An 18,845-nucleotide genomic window follows, 5' to 3' on the forward strand; every position below is an offset into this window, starting at 1 on the left:
CAAACTGGTGTTATAGTAGAAATTGCCCTCTGTGTAAACTGTGATATTGTCTGTGACCAGTGCTAGTGCATACTGTGTTGTAAGTGATCAAATATCATTATATTCCTTCCCATTTTTTGTAGATCTCTGTATTAAATTTACTATTTCCTCAAATCAAGTTGCTGAGTCCACATTTTTCAAGGAGTTTTGGGTGAAGTTCAAGCAGTTTTTTTGGGGTTTTCTTTCATCATTCAAGTACTTTTTCAAGGACTAGCATCCAACTAGGATTCCATGGAAAGGTGAATAATTTCTGACAATTTGACAGGATGAATGTTTGTCATCACATTACGGGGCTCTACCTCAAAGGCTGCCCTATTGCCCGTGGCAGGAAAAAGTGGAGTTTTGGCAGGCAAAAATTCATACTCAGTTGCCTATCAGGCAAGTGAAATATATGGAAGATCCCAAGAAAAACATCTCAAAAAATCCTGTACTACTGTTTCTGTTGCTATACTGCATTGCAATATCTCATCACGTCATCATGTTACATTTGGGTTTGAGCAAGTGAAAATAAAGTTAAGTTACCCTATAGGCAAGTGCTCTACAGAGTTAAAGCCAAGCCCAGCAATACAACTCAGATTCATCTAAAGATGTTGCCAGCTGTTTACAAAAACTCTGATTAAAAAGAAACTGTAAAACATAAAATATTAACCCACAATAGATGCAGTGTGTTTGTTACTTACCTATAAACAGTTGTCACAGCCTGTGCAGCCTGTCTGCTGTCATTTTCTCCCAGAAAGTTCCATTTAAGATGTGCTTCCAAAACAACATCCTGTTATAAGACACAATATCTGACATGAAATGAGATATAGACTCTGCATAATAATACTTCAGAGAAAACCTCTAGACAAATCAATACAACAGCTGAGCTATTCAGTGTGCTATCGAATCGGGATAGCATTATCTGCATGTTTATTTACATGTCTGTATAGTTTAGCACTGCAAAACATTCCACATTCGTACTATCTGTTCTTTCCGTGATATCATTTGCGCAGTATGTTCCATATTATCGATTGAGTCGCGCCATGAGAAAACCAACATAGTGCATTTGCAACCAGCATGGGTCCAGACCAGCCTGCGTGTCCGTACAGTCTGGTCAGGATCTATGCTGTTCGCTAACTGTTTCTCTAATTGCAATAGGGTTTGAAACGAATAGCATGGATCCTGACCAGACTGCAAGGATGCGCAGGCTGGTCTGGATCCATGCTGGTCGCAAATGCACTATGTTAGGGCTGTAACGAGTATCCGAGTACTCGGATATCCACGAGTTTGACCAAAAGTTCGAGTACGGATATTCGTCATTGTCAAGATCGTTGGATCGCGATCTTTTTCATTAATACATGCAGTTTGTAAAATTCTATCAATAAAACTAAATTAAAGCCACATTAAACGTCTTCAATGAATTTTCTTGCACATCTAAGACGATTACGCGTTTTTAGATTCTAAACCGGATGTAAACAAATGTCTTAGGTAGAGTTAGCATCGGTCCCATTTTCGAATTAAAATTAATATGGAATCTGTCAAAACAGTGAATAAACATTTATCATTTAAGTAATTAAATTCAATAAAAAGTTAGATACAAAATTTCTGTCCAACAAATAAAATTTTCTTATAAAAAAAAGCGGAACTGTTAGATCTACTAAATATTATGATATTAATGACCGACGTCATATGTTCATCTGCAAGAATGGCCAAACATTACAGAATTCCACCCGCGAAACCTGACTTTAATTAATGAGCAAAACATTAAACATAGGTCAAAACTATTAAACTGAGCACTATGAGAACTGCAAAGCTTAGATTCCATAAAGAAAACAGTACAAACATAACAGGCTTGCATTTTTGTATCATTATAAGTTGTTGCTGGTGATCTGTGGTTCGATCTGTGAATCGTCAGCCCCGACTAGCGGATCGGATCGGATCGCCACTTGTCTGACGATCCACAGCCCTACACTATGTTGGTATTAGCATGGCGCGGCTCAATTAATATTCCATACAGAATATTTCTTAACTAGTTGCACAAGACCAATCTGCCTAACTATCTAATCTGTTTGTCTGTTTTTTTTGTTAATCATTTTCTTTTTTCAACTACCAAATGCTGTACAACTTGGAAGTTTGTTTGTTTTGGGTTAAACGAAGTTTTTCAACAGTATTTCAGTCATGTAACGGCGAGCAGTTAACTTAACCAGTGTTCCTGGATTCTGTACCAGTACAAACCTCTTCTCCGCAAGTAACTGCCAACTTCCCCACATGAATCAGAGGTGGAGGACTAATGATTTCAGACACAATGTCGTTTATCACATAGTCACTAAGAACATACACCCCGCCCGAGGATCGAACTCGCGACCCCGCAATCCGTAGACCAACGCTCTTACCTACTGAGCTAAGTGGGTGGGCTTTCTACAACTTGGAAGAAGAAAACAGCATCTAAATGTATATGTTCTTAGACAAAGTACTTTTACATTTAACAGAATACACAAAAATATATGTGAATACAAGATTAGCACTAATGCCCCCTACACAAACTATGGACTATATAAACATGGATACATGTAAGTGTACTTTTTTATTGCCACAGTGACCACATTTTAGATGTGGCAACAATATTAATGTCCTACTCTGTGTATTGCTCTCCATCCACATAGCAAGATTAACAAAAATTATCTTACACTTTTAAAATACTATCAGTTTTTTGTTGGATTTAACATTGCACTGACACAATTTTAGGTCTTACGGCGACTTTCCAGCTTTGATGGTGGAGGAAGACCCCAACGTGGGCGGTGGTCTTGTGGTTAAGGTGTCGCCTGCTCACCCCAGGGGTTGTGCGTTCAAGCCCCTCTGGGGTCACAACCACGACTTCTCATATGACACCAGTGCTGGTTTTTCAAGAAAGCAGATTCAAAAGGGGTTCAAATAAACTTTAAGCTTTAATTACAATTGAGCTAACACAAATTAATATAAACTAAACTGAAGAGCCAAGCTACCCTTCTGTGCATTATTTCATCATATGTGGGCACCTGGGTAGGACCACCAACCTTAGCCAGCTGGATGGCTTCCTCACATGAGGAATTCAAGGCCCCTAGTGAGGCTCGAACCCACATTGATGATTTATATTCCCATGAAACAGTCATTCTGGACATTACTACAAAATTTTATTATCATGAAATTAAACTAGAGCTACCTCTACAGGTGATTAATACCCCCAGATATTGCCTTGATACTGGGAACGAAAAATGCTGTGATCATAACCTTTGACCTTCAACTGTGATCTTGACCTTGTAACTAATGATCTGGACTGTGCACGGCTTGTCAACTTAATAGATCCTCTTTGACATTGACCTTTGATAAAGTGACCTGGGTTGTGCACTCTGCATATCGTTATGAGGTAACAGTTAACCCAGTGGCTAAGAAGATACGGGGCAGACTAAAATCTACATCCAAATGTAACCATGACATTGGACCTTACCTAATGACAGGAGCTGTGCAATCTACACATTATCAGTTAAATATTTGATGCTAGTCTGATAAGCGGTTTAGAAGATATACATGTAGAACACAAAAATAAGCTACTTAACATTTGACCTTAAAAGTGTGACCAGAGACCTTAAACCCTGTGCCCTAGGTTGTGCGCTCTGCCTCTACATTCTTACTGCTGAGGTTAAATAAATGTGGCAAATTTTATGAAAATCTTCCGAGCAGTTAAGACAATATGGAGCAGAAACAGGACATATCTGGGTGCGTAATGACTTCACAATAACTACAGAATGCACATTTTGTCCACATACTGAGACTAAAAAGAAGCTAACTGTTAGTCCCCTCAGGTGACATACTAGTAGGGGAATGAAGATAGGCCAGTACGGGGAAAATCAGTGTTTTTTTTTCGGCCAATCTGGGGCCCCGATCCCAAAGGCAAATTCCCCCCGCCCTCCCACTACCAAATTCACTGGTAAAATTCCCAAAATTATCATTTTTTCAACTTTTTTCAACTTTATATGTGAGGCCTTAAACATTTGAAACACAAGACAATTGGCTAGCATAATGCTTATAAATTTTATGACCATTTTTCTTAAATGTGACATAGTAGGAAATAGTATTATTTTTAACAATTCCCAATTTAGGCGTTTTACGACACATTTTTCCCAACTGTAAATGCAACAGCCCCATTACCAAATCAGTGGGAAAATAAACATTGAAACAGATACTAAATACTCACATCTTTGGGAAAGCTTGCCTCACACTGTGTAACATTAAGCGTGTAGCATAGTGACACACATTCTCCAGGTCTCAGTACCAGTGGTAACAAGCTGTCATCAGACATTATCTTCACCATATTAGCATGAACAACACACACATGTCTACAAAACAGTATTTTAACAACCTGTGGTAATGAGCAAGACAGTATGATAGGGAAGTTAAATTATACCAGCCATGACAGATACTGTGAAATCATTTAATTAACAAGAGTATCGCCTTGCGGGTGCTGACGCTCATCTGATTTTTTTGTACAATAGAAATATTGTCCTACCCATGATTTTCTAAGTCTAAAAAGGGCCATCATTCTTACAAAAAGCAGGACAGAGTTATGTTTCTTGATGTACAGGTCCGCTTATGATGGTGAAAAACTTTTGCAAGTTTTAAAGCAATAGCTTTGATAGTTTATGAGAAAAGCTGACTTAAACATAATACTCAACCAAGAAAACTTATTTTCTAAGTCCAAAAGGGGCAATAATTATTGCAAAAACCAGGATGGAGTTATGTTTCTTGCTGTACAGGGTCAGCTTATGATGGTGAACAAGTGTTGCAAGTTTCAAAGCAAAAGCTTTGATAGTTTAAGAGAAAAGGTTGACCTAAACATAAAACTTAACCAAGAAATCTGATATTTTCTAAGTCCAAAAGGGGCCATAAATCTTGCAAAAAGCAGGATGGAGTTATAATTCTTAAGGGTCAGCTTATGATGGTGAACAAGTGTTACAAGTTTCAAAGCAATAGCTTTGATAGTTTAGGAGAAAAGCTGACCTAAATATAAAACTTAACCAGGCAACACTGACGCCGACACAGTAACTCATCATTTTTTTTCAAACAAGAGGACCATGATGGTCCTGAATCGCTCACCTCTTCCCACATGACCCAGTTTTTGACACAGTGACCTAGTTTTTGAGCTCATGTGACCCAGTTTTGAACTTGACCTAGATATTATCAAGATAAAAATGCTGACCAATTTTCATGAAGATCCATTGAAAAATATGGTCTCTAAAGAGGTCACAAGGTTTTTCTATTATTTGACCTATTGACCTAGTTTTCGAAGGTACGTGACCATGTTTTGAACTTTACCTAGATATCATCAAGGTGAAAATTCTAACTAATTTTCATGAAGATCTCATGAAAAATATGGCCTCTAGAGAGGTCACAAGGTTTTTCTATTTTTATACCTACTGGCCTAGTTTTTGACTGCATGTGACCCAGTTTCTAAAATGACCTAGATATCATCAAGTTTAACAATTCAGATCAATTTTTATGAAGATCCATTGAAAAATATGGCCTCTAGAGAGGTTAAAAGATTTTTCTAATTTTAGACCTACTGACCTAGTTTTTGACCGCAGTTGACCCAATTTCAAACTTGACCTAGATATCATCAAGATGAACATTCAGACCAACTTTCATACAGATCCCATGACAAGTCACAAGGTTTTTTTATTATTTGACCTACTGACCTAGTTTTTCAAGGCACGTGACCCATTTCAAACTTGACCTAGATATCACCAAGGTGAACATTCTGACCAATTTTCATGAAGATCCATTCAAGGGTATGGCCTCTAGAGAGGTCACAAGGGTTTTCTATTTCAAGACCTACTGACCTAGTTTTTGATCGCAGTTGACCCAGTTTCAAACTTGACCTATATATCATCAAGATCAACATTCAGACCGACTTTCACACAGATCCCATGAAAAATATGGCCTCTAGAGAGGTCACAACGTTTTTTCATTATTTGACCTACTGACCTACTTTCTGAAGGCACGTGACCCACTTTCAAACTTGACCTAGATATCATAAAGATGAACATTCTGACCAATTTTTATGGAGATCCATTCATAAGTATGGCCTCTAGAGAGGTCACAAGGTTTTTCTATTTTTAGACCTACTGACCTAGTTTTTGACCGCACATGACCCCGTTTCGAACTTGACCTAGATATCATCAAGGTGAACATTCAGACCAACTTTCATACAGATCCCATGAAAAATATGGCCTTTAGAGAGGTCATAAGGTTTTTCTATTATTTGATTTACTGACCTAGTTTTTGAAGGCACGTGACCCACTTTCGAACTTGGCCTAGATATCATCAAGATGAACATTCAGACCAACTTTCATACAGATCCCATGAAAAATATGGCCTCTAGAGAGGTCACAAGGCTTTTCTATTATATGACCTACTGACCTACTTTTTGAAGGCACATGACCCACTTTCAAACCTGATCTAGGTATCATCAAGGTGAACATTCTGACCAATTTTCATGAATATCTCATGAAATATATGGCCTCTAGAGAGGTCACAAGGTTTTTCTATTTTTAGACCTACTGACCTAGTTTTTGACCGCATGTGACCAAGTTTCGAACTTGCATAGATGTCATCAAGATGAACATTCAGACCAACTTTCATAAAGATCCCATGAAAAATATGGCCTTCAGAGAGGTCACAAGGTTTTTCTATTATTTGACCTACTGACCTAGTTTTTGAAGGAACGTGACCCAGTTTCAAATTTGACCTAGATATCATCAAGGTGAATGTTCTGACCAATTTTCATGAAGATCTTGTGAAATATATGGCCTCTAGAGAGCTCACAAGGTTTTTCTGTTTTTAGACCTACTGACCTAGTTTTTGATGGCACGTGACCCAGTTTCGAACTTGACCTAGAAATCATCAAGATGAACATTCAGACCAATTTTCATGAAGATCTTGTGAAATATATAGCCTCTAGAGAGGTCACAAGGTTTTTCTATTTTTAGACCTATTGACCTAGTTTTTAATGGCACGTGACCCAGTTTCGAACTTGACCTAGATATCATCAAGGTGAACATTCTGACCAATTTTCATAAAGATTCCACAGAAAATGTGACCTCTAGAGTGGTCACAAGCAAAAGTTTACGGACGCACAGACGACGGACACCGCGCGATCACAAAAGCTCACCTTGTCACTTTGTGACAGGTGAGCTAAAAATCAGATGAGCTAAAAAGTATCAAGAAGAAATTTTCCATATTTGCTTACGTGGCTTCAGGTCTGCTGCTACAGTACTGGCTGCCGGCCGCTGACTTAGGACAACATTCAGGCAATATTTCACACCCTTCTACATTCACTGCGTAAGGTGTGGTATTTTTCACTGAAAGAAATTGGAAGTATTCTGCTTGCCTTGGCTAAGATTAAAATACTTTCCATCATATAAACACCAGAGAAGAAATAACACAACTGACAGAGCCACATGTATGTTAAAAGTAAAAATCTGGTGATGGGGGAAAGGAGATGCAGCTCTTAGAGCCTCAAAACCAATTGCAATTTCAAGCAAAAATGGGGAAGGGGACACAGCTCTAACCAACGGCAATTTCAAGCAAAATGGGGAAGGGGACACAGCTTAACCAACAGCAATTTCAAGCAAAAATGGGGAAGGGGACACAGCTTTAACCAACGGCAATTTCAAGCAAAAATGGGGAAGGGGACACAGCTTTAACCAACGGCAATTTCAAGTGGGGAAGGGGACACAGCTCTAACCAACGGCAATTTCAAGTAAAAATGGGGAAGGGGACACAGCTCTAACCAATGGCAATTTCAAGCAAAAATGGGGAAGGGGACACAACTCTAACCAACAGCAATTTCAAGTAAAAATGGGGAAAGGGGATGCAGCTCTACCTGATGGCAATTCCAAGAAAAAATGGGTAAATTTTCATCACAAGCATTTACTGTAATACAGGTCACATTTCAAATAAAAGTATCTCCACTTGCATCATGCAGTTTCCTCAGAGCATGCCAACAGAACAATATGACTATCTTACTGCAAGAAACACTTATTTATCTATACTCTTCATGTACGATTTCAGATTGTGTGACATTTTGGTCAATGTCAACCTGGTGTAGATAAACAAAATTCCAAGAGTAGGTGTGCACTGGTAAACAAACACAAACCAATACAGGATTCCATATATTTATCGGAAAATGTTTGGTTTTTTTTAAGGTACTGATTTGTACTACTGCTAGGGAAAAATTTGACTTGTATGGGGAAAAACAGAGATACTTATTTGGCCAAATTTTGATCCCAAAGTCGGTGGATCAAAACCCCTGACCTGCTATACCTTTGTACTTTCCTCCAATACATTTATTATATTACATGGTTCATACAGAATATCAGAGACAAAATTCAAGTACTTTTCAAGGACTTTTTACAATTTTTCAAGCACTATTTTTTTTCAAAACCACGACCTAATCTGAACAACTTTTATTACGTAATGCAAAAATAAAACAACCATCACTTGTCACACCTTTGAAATGACATAATTCGATTATTAGATTGATGTGATTCACTATTTTGCTGAGGTTTATCGCTTTTCTTGTGATTTTTTAGCGCACTCCTACTAATGATACCTCAAAATTTTGTCACACGACGTACAAATACACTTCTTTCTGTCTGCTCTATAGGGCTTAAGCCACTGTTTATATTCGTCTTTTGTCTCCCGCTTACTTGAGTAAACATGTTTATTTTTCTTACTCATTTTAATTCACTGGAAACACTCGCAAATAGCTAAAAATTGCGAGTTATTATTCCCCGTACTTTTTTAAACGGAAACGGAAACATGCAAACGGTGATATAGTAGAAATAGCACTCTGTGCTAGCAAGACATTTCGACCCCAAGACATTTCAACCCCAAGAGACAATTCGACCCCAAGACATTTCAACCCCAACTCCTTGGACATTTCGACCCCATTCAATGATATGCCTGAAAACATCTAAGAATGCCGTCATTATTATAATTAAGCTTTAATCTATAGTTAATTGAGCAATTTCAAAATGTAATAACGCTGAATTACCAATTAAAATGTTAAAATACGGTTATTTTCGCGAATTTTTTTACGAAAATGAGCCATATTAGTCTAAATTTCTTTATTTTCTAAAATTCTTTTTAATTTCTCAAAGACTATATTAGTACATGCATTCATATGAAAAATGAGTGATTTTTATCTCAAAATAACGAAATAATCCATCATTTATAAATTATTTTTTTTTATTAACGAAAATATCGGGATTTATGTATCAGCCGCGTTTATTACGTACATAATTTATGAACAAATCGTTCTGATTATCTATCTTAAAATAACCTTCATATAATATATTTTAATACTTGGTGTTTATTTATATTTTCAAATCATCTTAAAGACTATTTTAGTACACGGCTATATTAAAAATAAAAGATTTTTAAATCAGGGGCCGATTTCGCTGATTTTAATTATGAAAATAACTATTAAAGTCACATCTTTAATACCTCTTTATATATTTATTTGTTTTTATTTGATTTTCTTTTTTTTTTCTTTTTTGGTGAAAGATATATGAATCTCATTTCTATGGGATTCAACCAAATATAAATAATTATAATGTAACTCAAAGAAGTTTAAGATGTCACCATCCTCATTATATTGATATTAAAATCATAATAAGAAAAACGTGATCTTTTGATTGGATTATCACACCTTGATTAATTGTTTGTTAATATACAGCACGTGTATATTTATCTGCAGTGCGCATTGCAATTAACAATCAATTAAGCGATTGTGGTGACATCGGATATTTATAAACATGTGTCAACATTATCTTTAATTTGGACGAAAATGTAAAGAAAACAATAGGAAATTAAACAACATATTTCTTATTTTCGAATTTAATGTTATTTTCGTAAGCGATTCTGACGCACACATAAAGTATTTGCTTAATATGATTTTTGTTATTTACAAACTGCTCTTTTCTTTTCTATGAACGACATTCCTTCCAGTTGTAAAATATCAAACACGAAATCCCCATTACTGCAAAATATAAGAATATGTGAGTACTGTTCTGTAAAAAACGGGGAAAAAATTATCATATTTCATATCTGTAAGGAAAAAATGTGGCAGCCGTATTACTTTTTTCTATATTAAATATTTTAGCAAACACACGTGATTTTAAGTATGATTTTAAAAGTATGATTTTAACAACTTCAAGCTATTTCGATCACACATTACCGAAATACACCCTTATTTTATTAATAAATGGTATTTTTGTAGGGTTTATTGCAGAAACCATTCGTGTATAATATAAATAATAAGTTTCAGAAGGATAAATAAAATTCTTTAACGCAAAACGATTTTATAAGAGATTGAAATTCGACGACCACGCGGGAAATTGCCATAACCGAAATACACCCTTATTTCTTCAACAAATGGTATTTTCGAAGTGATTTATGACTGAATTCAAACATATATATCATATTTATTTTTTTTTTTTCAAAAGGAAATTAAAATACTTTTGCGCGTTACGTCTTGTACATGATTGAAAATCGGCGTGCGCACTTGAAATTTGTGCATTCGAAATTTCCATGTCCTAAAATTCTCTAATGTACACAGGTATTTCTTTAATAAATCATATTTTTAGGGTTAATGATAGAATTCAATCATATCTCAAAAAAATAATTAATTTACAAAAGGAAAATAAAATGCGCAAAACGTTTTTATACGAAGTTTTAAATTAAATAAAAGCTTATAATATTTAACTGTACTTACCTTGTTAGACATTATTTGTCACATGTCACTTGTGTGTGCTTACAAATATACTGATTAATTGATATAATCAATAGGTGTGATAATCAAACTCTATCAGGACTAATCAGAGGCGCGTGTTTGTTACGCCGCATATATTCAAAGGACATTAATTGTGCTTTGGCAGTAAATGCAGTAAACGTTTTTATATTCATATATAAACATGATATAATTCTTTTAAAAACTGACTTTTCACAATATATTTTCTTCTTAAATTATCAAATTAAACATGAAGAAATAATTCAATTAGTTCCAATAATAAACATACGGCCGGTCCTTTCCGGTCAGCGCGGTTCATTCACTGACATGTATTTTGTGTATGATTCATTTAAAAATAGAATATTTATATAGATCTATATATTCATATTTTCTAAAATATGCAAAATGGAAGAAATATAAAATGAAAACATACAACTATTTCTGAGGGGTCGAAATGTCTTTGGGGTCGAATTGTCCAAGAAAATTAAATTTTGGGGTTGAAATGTCTTGGGGTCGAAATGTCTTGGGGTCGAAACGTCCAAGATTCGCACTCTGTAAATATCGATAAAGTGTGGCCGTAGACCACTATAATAGCATACGAGTGACCCGATCCTGCAATTTCACGAATTTATTTTCATTTTCTCCAATTTATTTTAAGCCTTAAATTCCTTTTGCAAAGCAAAGTTACGGAAAGAATATTTTCAAGGAGTGAAAGGTCAAATTCAAGGAGTTTTTTTCAAAATTCAAGTACTTTTCCAGGTTTTTTTAGGGTTTTTGTCATTTTCAACAAAGAGCTATAAAAATAAATAGATTGGCAACTTGAAAGGCATATAGAGCAAATCTCGCCAACCTCCCGTGACAAAAAAACGAGATCTCGTTTACCAAAAGTGGTGCTTTCTCCACGCACCATCTTGTATGCAGAAGCAATTATTCATCGGTAAAATAATTATCACCGTATGACCACGCTTCTTTCGATGGCAAAAAAAAACGTGTACTTCGTGTCTTAAGACCATTTCACATTAAACTAATTTTGTTTTAGAAGCTAACATGTATTTTAAATGTAGTTTTAAAGGTACAAATTGTAACTCCATGCTCGCCGATGTTTGTTTTTAAGTAAGATAACGCCGAATCACGCTCTGACACGAGCTCACGCGAGATTACAGCCAGTTGCCATTCTGTGTATTTTATACTTCTTTGTTTTCATGGAGTTTTCAAGGACTACCATCGAATTCAAGGACTTTTCAAGGCCTGTGCGAACCCTGTATTAAAGTCATTCATTAAATGCACGTAATGAACAGGTTAACAGTTTGTACAATTGAACTACACAGCAAGAACATGCCTCACAATATTTTTTACTGAATAATGGATCCTTTTTGAATGACTGAAAAACTATTCATGAAATCTTTGACTAAATCAAGGTAGAATATACTTAACGAGTAAATGTTAGTCAAAATTTGATGAACATATCACCCGAAAGGATTAAAAATTAATGCAAAATATTCAAAAAAATCATATTAATTAAATAAATATGTATATAAACATACCTTTAAGAAAGATTATTTCCTGATTTCCAACATGACATTGCTGAACTGATATCTCTGGTGGCTGTATAACCCTCACTACCTGTGACACTGTAACAGATGTAGCAGTTTGATTGGTGTCATTTTCTTTCATAAAATTCTCAATCTGTTGCATTACAATAAATACTGATAAAGCCACATGTTTAGGGTTGACTGACCTTTAAGTTAGTAACTTCAAATTTGAGATGAAACCCTTGTTTCTTCTTTCATCTTGAAGGAATTTTGTTTTCGGTTTGTGTGTTTGGTGGGGGGAGGGGGGAAGAAAAAGGGTCAGAACTGATTTATACATGTATTTTGTACTTTGGAAACATTTGTTAAAATAACATTCATTTGTTAAAAGTTAGATTAACTGGTATTGCTATATTCACTTATTTGGAAAAGAATATCTATTTATCTATTTTGTTTAACATTGCATCGACACAATTATAGGTCGTTATGGCGACTTTCCAGCTTTGATGGTGGAGGAAGACCACATGTGCCCCTCCATGCATTAGGGTATTTCTCAACGTGCAGGCACCTGGGCATAACTATCAACTTTCCATAAGCCAACTGGATGGTTTCCTCACACAAAGAATTCAACGCCCAAAGTGTGGCTCAAACAAGAATAAATGGCATGCCAACCAACTCTCATTTTGAGGGTTAAAATACCCTTAAACCAGTTTGAGTTATGGCAAAATCATGGTGGACAATCGGACCTGTCCGACAAAAAATGTCTAAGTCTGACGCTGAGGGTCTGGTCATCCTAGATTAACCTGGGTCTTCTGACTGAATGTCAGACAAGTCTTTGAACTCTTTTGCCAGGACTGCCAATATACACTTATTTGTCATTTGTTTGAATTTTTCTATTATTTGAAACTTCTCCGCCTCAATCAATGAGAGATCTCTGACCCTTTTTGGATAATCTTTTTCTGGCTGTGGTACAGATATTGTTCACTGGCTGAGAGTCAAGGTTGAACTTGAAGGCTTAAAGCCATATGATAAAAGACCTCTGCACTTACTCAAGTTTTTTGGCAGTTCTTTTTTTTTTTTCCAGTCGTTTCGGGTATTCTCAGGTCGTGAACTGGGAAAAGCAGTCACTTTTTTCAGTAATGAGTGGATCTGTTCGCCCATACCATACATATACACAATTTAAACATTGCTGAACTCATTTCATATACATGTAATTATATACTGTGACTTCATTGATAATTTTTTGGGGAATATCTTTGAAGACTTCGCAATTACACCAAACCACGAAATTCCATCCAAATTTTCAAAGACAATTATCATATATTTTGTTGTATGTTTAAATCCACAAATTCATATCCATATAAAGTAGTTAACTGGGCTGTAGTTAAAAAATTGCGTAGGCAGGAAGGGATATTTTTCTTTCTGCATATAATCTAGGGAGAAAAAGAATCATTTGACTGGCAGGGAAGAAAAAGTTGGGTCACAGCAATTTTCAAACAAATGTTGTTTTTTAATGATAGCCCTAGCCATTACCTTGAAATTTCATTCCCCGAAAAAGTAAAGAATATCAAAGTATTTTACCCATCTTTCCTGTGGTTTGTGCAGACAGGTCTTCATCATCCACACTTGGTGACTCTGGTTTAGTAGGACTACTGAGCCATGATGGACCTAACTTGCTAGACGGTCTCACATGTACGCAAATCTCGGCATTCTTGCAGTGACTGGGAATGTCCAGAATTCTAACTTCCAATGGAACATGGTAGAAGCATTTATCCTCCGACAGGAACGCCTCTGTCTGTTGTAAAATAATGAAAGATTTTTCTTACACTAACAGGATTTTTCTGTTTTCAAATGTTTGCTTTTTTATTCAAAGTTTGATAAAACTGTGTTTCGTTAAGCTGTATGGCCTAAATAAAACAAGAATTGAAGGAAGGACTGCCCAACTGATTGAAAGTGGGGGTGGGGGAAAGAGGGGAATCCAAGTGGACTTGACCTTTAAAATACCTGACCCTAAACTATCAAATGTCTGCCACCTAACAAGACTAATTCTTATGTGACGTTTGATTATAATACAGACAGTAGTTAAGATACTTTGAAACTGGAAAGCTTGCCATAAAACTTTTAACCTGAATGCCATGACAACGGCTACAGCGATGCCTTCGACGAGTACAACAGCCCCCTTAACTCTTAAAATAAGCAAGCTAAAAATGTTTATGGCAACTGCCAACGGTCTCAACTAAAAACTATGTAGGGTACAATGAAGTTTTTTCGTTCTTTTAGTCCTGTCAAATCAGTGATTATGAAGATGACAGTTACTAATCATCTAACTCCTTCTTTTTGCCTTATCAATGGGCCTTCTTTAAAAACTTTGGAGACATTACCTAGTGATTAATGCATTAAAAAATGTATATAATTTTTCTGGTGTCAGACCTTTGCATGGGGGCTCTAACAGTTATGAACAGTTTCTAGCTGGGATGTTGGGTTTGACACCAATTTCACTTTAGTAAAGGCTACATTTTACTTGGACTTTATCATAGACTCCCTCAGTTAAAACTCTACTTTTATATTAGGCCTAAAGAAAAAGAACGTGTTTTCATACTGCTGCCCAATTTTTTTTCCGGACATTAAAAATTTAATATACACATTGTAATGTACAAATTTTAACACCTATTAACATAATTAGTCAACAATAACAGGTTGTAATTGTGCTAGGAAGCAAACTTATGTGTTAAAATCGTACAATATACTGTAACAATGACTGATTTACTGCCAACTGTCAAAGTATTTACAGGTATTTGTTGAAGCTTGGTGAAGTATTAGGATAACAAGAATTTGTAGCAGTCACCAATGTCCCCCACATAGGCCATACCAAATTGATATATCGTTCATCGGAACGCCCGCATCAACGATTTCATTCTCGAGAGAAAAAATTCACCAGCCCACATGTACATTAAAATTTCGAAAAATATTTTTTGATTACATTGCATGCGGCAAAACAGGTTTTAGCCCCATTTTAATGCTTCAAAGTGATATTGATGCGAATTCATGTGTCCAAACTCAAAAAGTCCGGAATTATGGTGACCCTGTTGTTCATCATGAGGATCAGAGTGTCCGTGCTAGTGCCACACATGGCCTTCAATGTGCCGCTAGGTGGTAAAGTGGGCATGTTCTGCGAATTGTTCAACACAGTGAAAAGAACCAAGTCCGACTTTATGACATGCACAAGGAACTTTATGACATGCACAAGGAACTTTATGACATGCACGAGGATGCAATCACAATATTTGGATTAAACATAGAATTACTGTTCAGATATCAATTTTTCAAACCATTTTAACAAATGTGAACAGTTCAATTTGTTAGATCTATAGCCCAAAGCTAAGTGCTATCTTTAACAAGAGCTGTCCGTAAGACAGCCAAGCTCGACTATTTGAAATATTACCCAAAAAAGTTAAATATCAAAAGAGTTTTAAGTTCAAAAGGGGGAATAATTTGACCAAAATGCATATCAGTTATGGGATTTGCTGCTATCAACTAGTTTTATAACCCCGAAGGCACATGAGAAGTTTCAATTCAATATCTGCATTAGTTTTAGAGATAGAAACTTGCACGCAAAACTTTAACCAGAATTTACAAAGTCCAAAAGGGGGCATAATTTGCCCAAAATACATGCCAGAGTTATGGGACTTGATCCAGTGAGGTAAGTAATTGATCTAGAAAAAGAAAAAATAAGTTTCAAATCTATATGCCTTTTAGTAATAGCTGTATGTACTTGCACGCAAAACTTTAACCAGAATTTTCTAAGTCCAAAAGGGGGCATAATTTGGCCAAAATGAAGGTCAGAGTTATGGGACTTGATCCTATCAACTAGTTTTATAACCCCGAAGACACATGTGAAGTTTCAAATCAATATCTGCATTAGTTTTGGAGATAATAACTTGCATGTAAAACTTTAACCAAAATTTTCTAAGTCTAAAAGGGGGCATTATTTGCTCAAAAAACATGTCAGAGTTATGGGACTTGACCCAGTGAGGTTGGTAATTGATCTAGAAAAAGAAAAAAATAAGTTTTAAATCTATATGCCTTTTAGAAATAGTTGTATGTACTTGCACGCAAAACTTTAACCAGAATTTTCTAAGTCCAAAAGGGGGCATAATTTGGCCAAAATGAAAGTCAGAGTTATGGGACTTGCTGCTATCAACTAGCTTTATAACCCCGAAGACACATGTGAAGTTTCAAATCAATATCTGCATTAGTTTTGGAGATAGAAACTTGCATGTAAAACTTTAACCAAAATTTTCTAAGTCTAAAAGGGGGCATAATTTGCTCAAAATACATGTCAGAGTTATGGGTCTTGACCCAGTGAGGTTGGTAATTGATCTAGAAAAAGGAAAAATAAGTTTCAAATCTATATGCCTTTTAGAAATAGTTGTATGTACTTGCACGCAAAACTTTAACCAGAATTTTCTAAGTCCAAAAGGGGGCATAATTGCTCAAAATACATGTCAGAGTTATGGGACTTGACCCAGAGAGGTTGGTAATTGACCTAGAAAAAGAAGAAATAAGTTTCAAAGCTATATGCCTTTCATTGATGGCTGTATGTACTTGCATGCAAAAACTTAACCAAGGTGTGACGCCGACGCCGACGCCAGGGTGAGTAGAATAGCTAGACTATTCTTCGAATAGTCGAGCTAAAAAAATGTTTCATTCGATTGAAAATTTCTTTGTTTGTTTGTTTGTACTATTTTGATTGATGTATGTCTTTTTATCAAACTTTGTTAATTTAAATATAGTACTCATGTTTGTATATACAATTTGTGGAAATAAATACAGTTTAAACTAAAACAAGAGCTGTCCGTAAGACAGCCAAGCTCGACTATTCGAAATATTGTCACAGAAGCAGGAAATTATTACCCAAAATGTTAATTATCAAAAGAGTTTTAAGTTCGAAAGGGGACATGATTTGACCAAAATGCATATCAGAGTTATGGGACTTGATGCTATCAACTAGTTTTATAACCCTGAAGAAACATGTTAAGTTTCAATTCAATATCTGCATTAGTTTTGGAAATAGTAACTTGCATGTAAACTTTAACCAGAATTTTCTAAGTCCAAAAGGGGGCATAATCTGCTCAAAACACATGTTAAGAGTTATGGAACTTGACCCAGTGAGGTTTGTAATTTACCTTGAAAAAGAATAAATAAGATTCAAAGCTATATGCCTTTTGGTAATAGCTGTATGTACTTGCACGCAAAACTTTAACCAGAATTTTCTAAGTCCAAAAGGGGGCTTAATTTGCCCAAAATACAAGTCAGAGTTATGGGACTTGATTCTATCAACTAGTTTTATAACCCCAAGGACACATGTGAAGTTTCAATTTAATATCTGCATTAGTTTTGGACATAGTAACTTGCATGTAAAACTTTAACCAGGGTTTTCTTAGTCCAAAAGGGTGCATAATTTGGCCAAAATACATGTCAGAGTTATGGGACTTGACCCAGTGAGGTAGGTAATTGATCTAGAAAAAGAAAAAATAAGTTTCCAATCTATATGCCTTTTAGTAATAGCTGTATGTACTTGCACGCAAAAATTTAACCAGAATTTTCTAAGTCCAAAAGGGGGCATAATTTGGCCAAAATGAAGGTCAGAGTTATGGGACTTGGTGCTATCGACTAGTTTTATAACCCCGAAGACACATGTGAAGTTTCAATTCAATATCTGCATTAGTTTTGGAGATAGTAACTTGCATGTAAAACTTTAACCAGGATTTTCTTAGTCCAAAAGGGGGCATAATTTGGCCAAAATACATGTCAGAGTTATGGGACTTGACCCAGTGAGGTAGGTAATTGATCTAGAAAAAGAAAAAATAAGTTTCCAACCTATATGCCTTTTAGTAATAGCTGTATGTACTTGCACGCAAAACTTTAACCAGAATTTTCTAAGTCCAAAAGGGGGCATAATTTGGTCAAATTGAAGGTCAGAGTTATGGGACTTGGTGCTATCAACTAGTTTTATAACACCGAAGACACATGTGGAGTTTCAATTCAATATATGCATTAGTTTTGGAGATAGTAACTTGCACGCAAAACTTTAACCAGAATAACTTTAACCAGAATTTTCTAAGTCCAAAAGGGGGCTTAATTTGCCCAAAATACAAGTCAGAGTTATGGGACTTGATTCTATCAACTAGTTTTATAACCCCAAGGACACATGTGAAGTTTCAATTTAATATCTGCATTAGTTTTGGACATAGTAACTTGCATGTAAAACTTTAACCAGGGTTTTCTAAGTCCAAAAGGGTGCATAATTTGGCCAAAATACATGTCAGAGTTATGGGACCTGACCCAGTGAGGTAGGTAATTGATCTAGAAAAAGAAAAAATAAGTTTCCAATCTATATGCCTTTTAGTAATAGCTGTATGTACTTGCACGCAAAACTTTAACCAGAATTTTCTAAGTCCAAAAGGGGG

The 18,845-nt window shown here is 35.7% G+C and overlaps 1 protein-coding gene across 1 annotated transcript in view; it reads right to left on the reverse strand.

Moving 5' to 3' along the window:
• The window catches only part of LOC123555003 (trafficking protein particle complex subunit 14-like), a 54,853-nt gene that overhangs the window by 10,398 nt on the left and 25,610 nt on the right, over positions 1 to 18,845 (reverse strand). The window contains exons 2-6 of the mRNA XM_045345507.2: positions 13,957 to 14,170; positions 12,391 to 12,477; positions 7,301 to 7,412; positions 4,250 to 4,391; positions 720 to 808 (exon numbers count right to left, since the gene is read on the reverse strand). Of these exons, the coding sequence (XP_045201442.2) occupies positions 720 to 808; positions 4,250 to 4,391; positions 7,301 to 7,412; positions 12,391 to 12,477; positions 13,957 to 14,170 (644 nt within the window). The remainder of the gene's footprint in view (positions 1 to 719; positions 809 to 4,249; positions 4,392 to 7,300; positions 7,413 to 12,390; positions 12,478 to 13,956; positions 14,171 to 18,845) is intronic.

The sequence above is a fragment of the Mercenaria mercenaria genome, chromosome 7, assembly GCF_021730395.1.
Source record: "Mercenaria mercenaria strain notata chromosome 7, MADL_Memer_1, whole genome shotgun sequence".
Classification (NCBI taxonomy): Eukaryota; Metazoa; Mollusca; class Bivalvia; order Venerida; family Veneridae; genus Mercenaria; species Mercenaria mercenaria.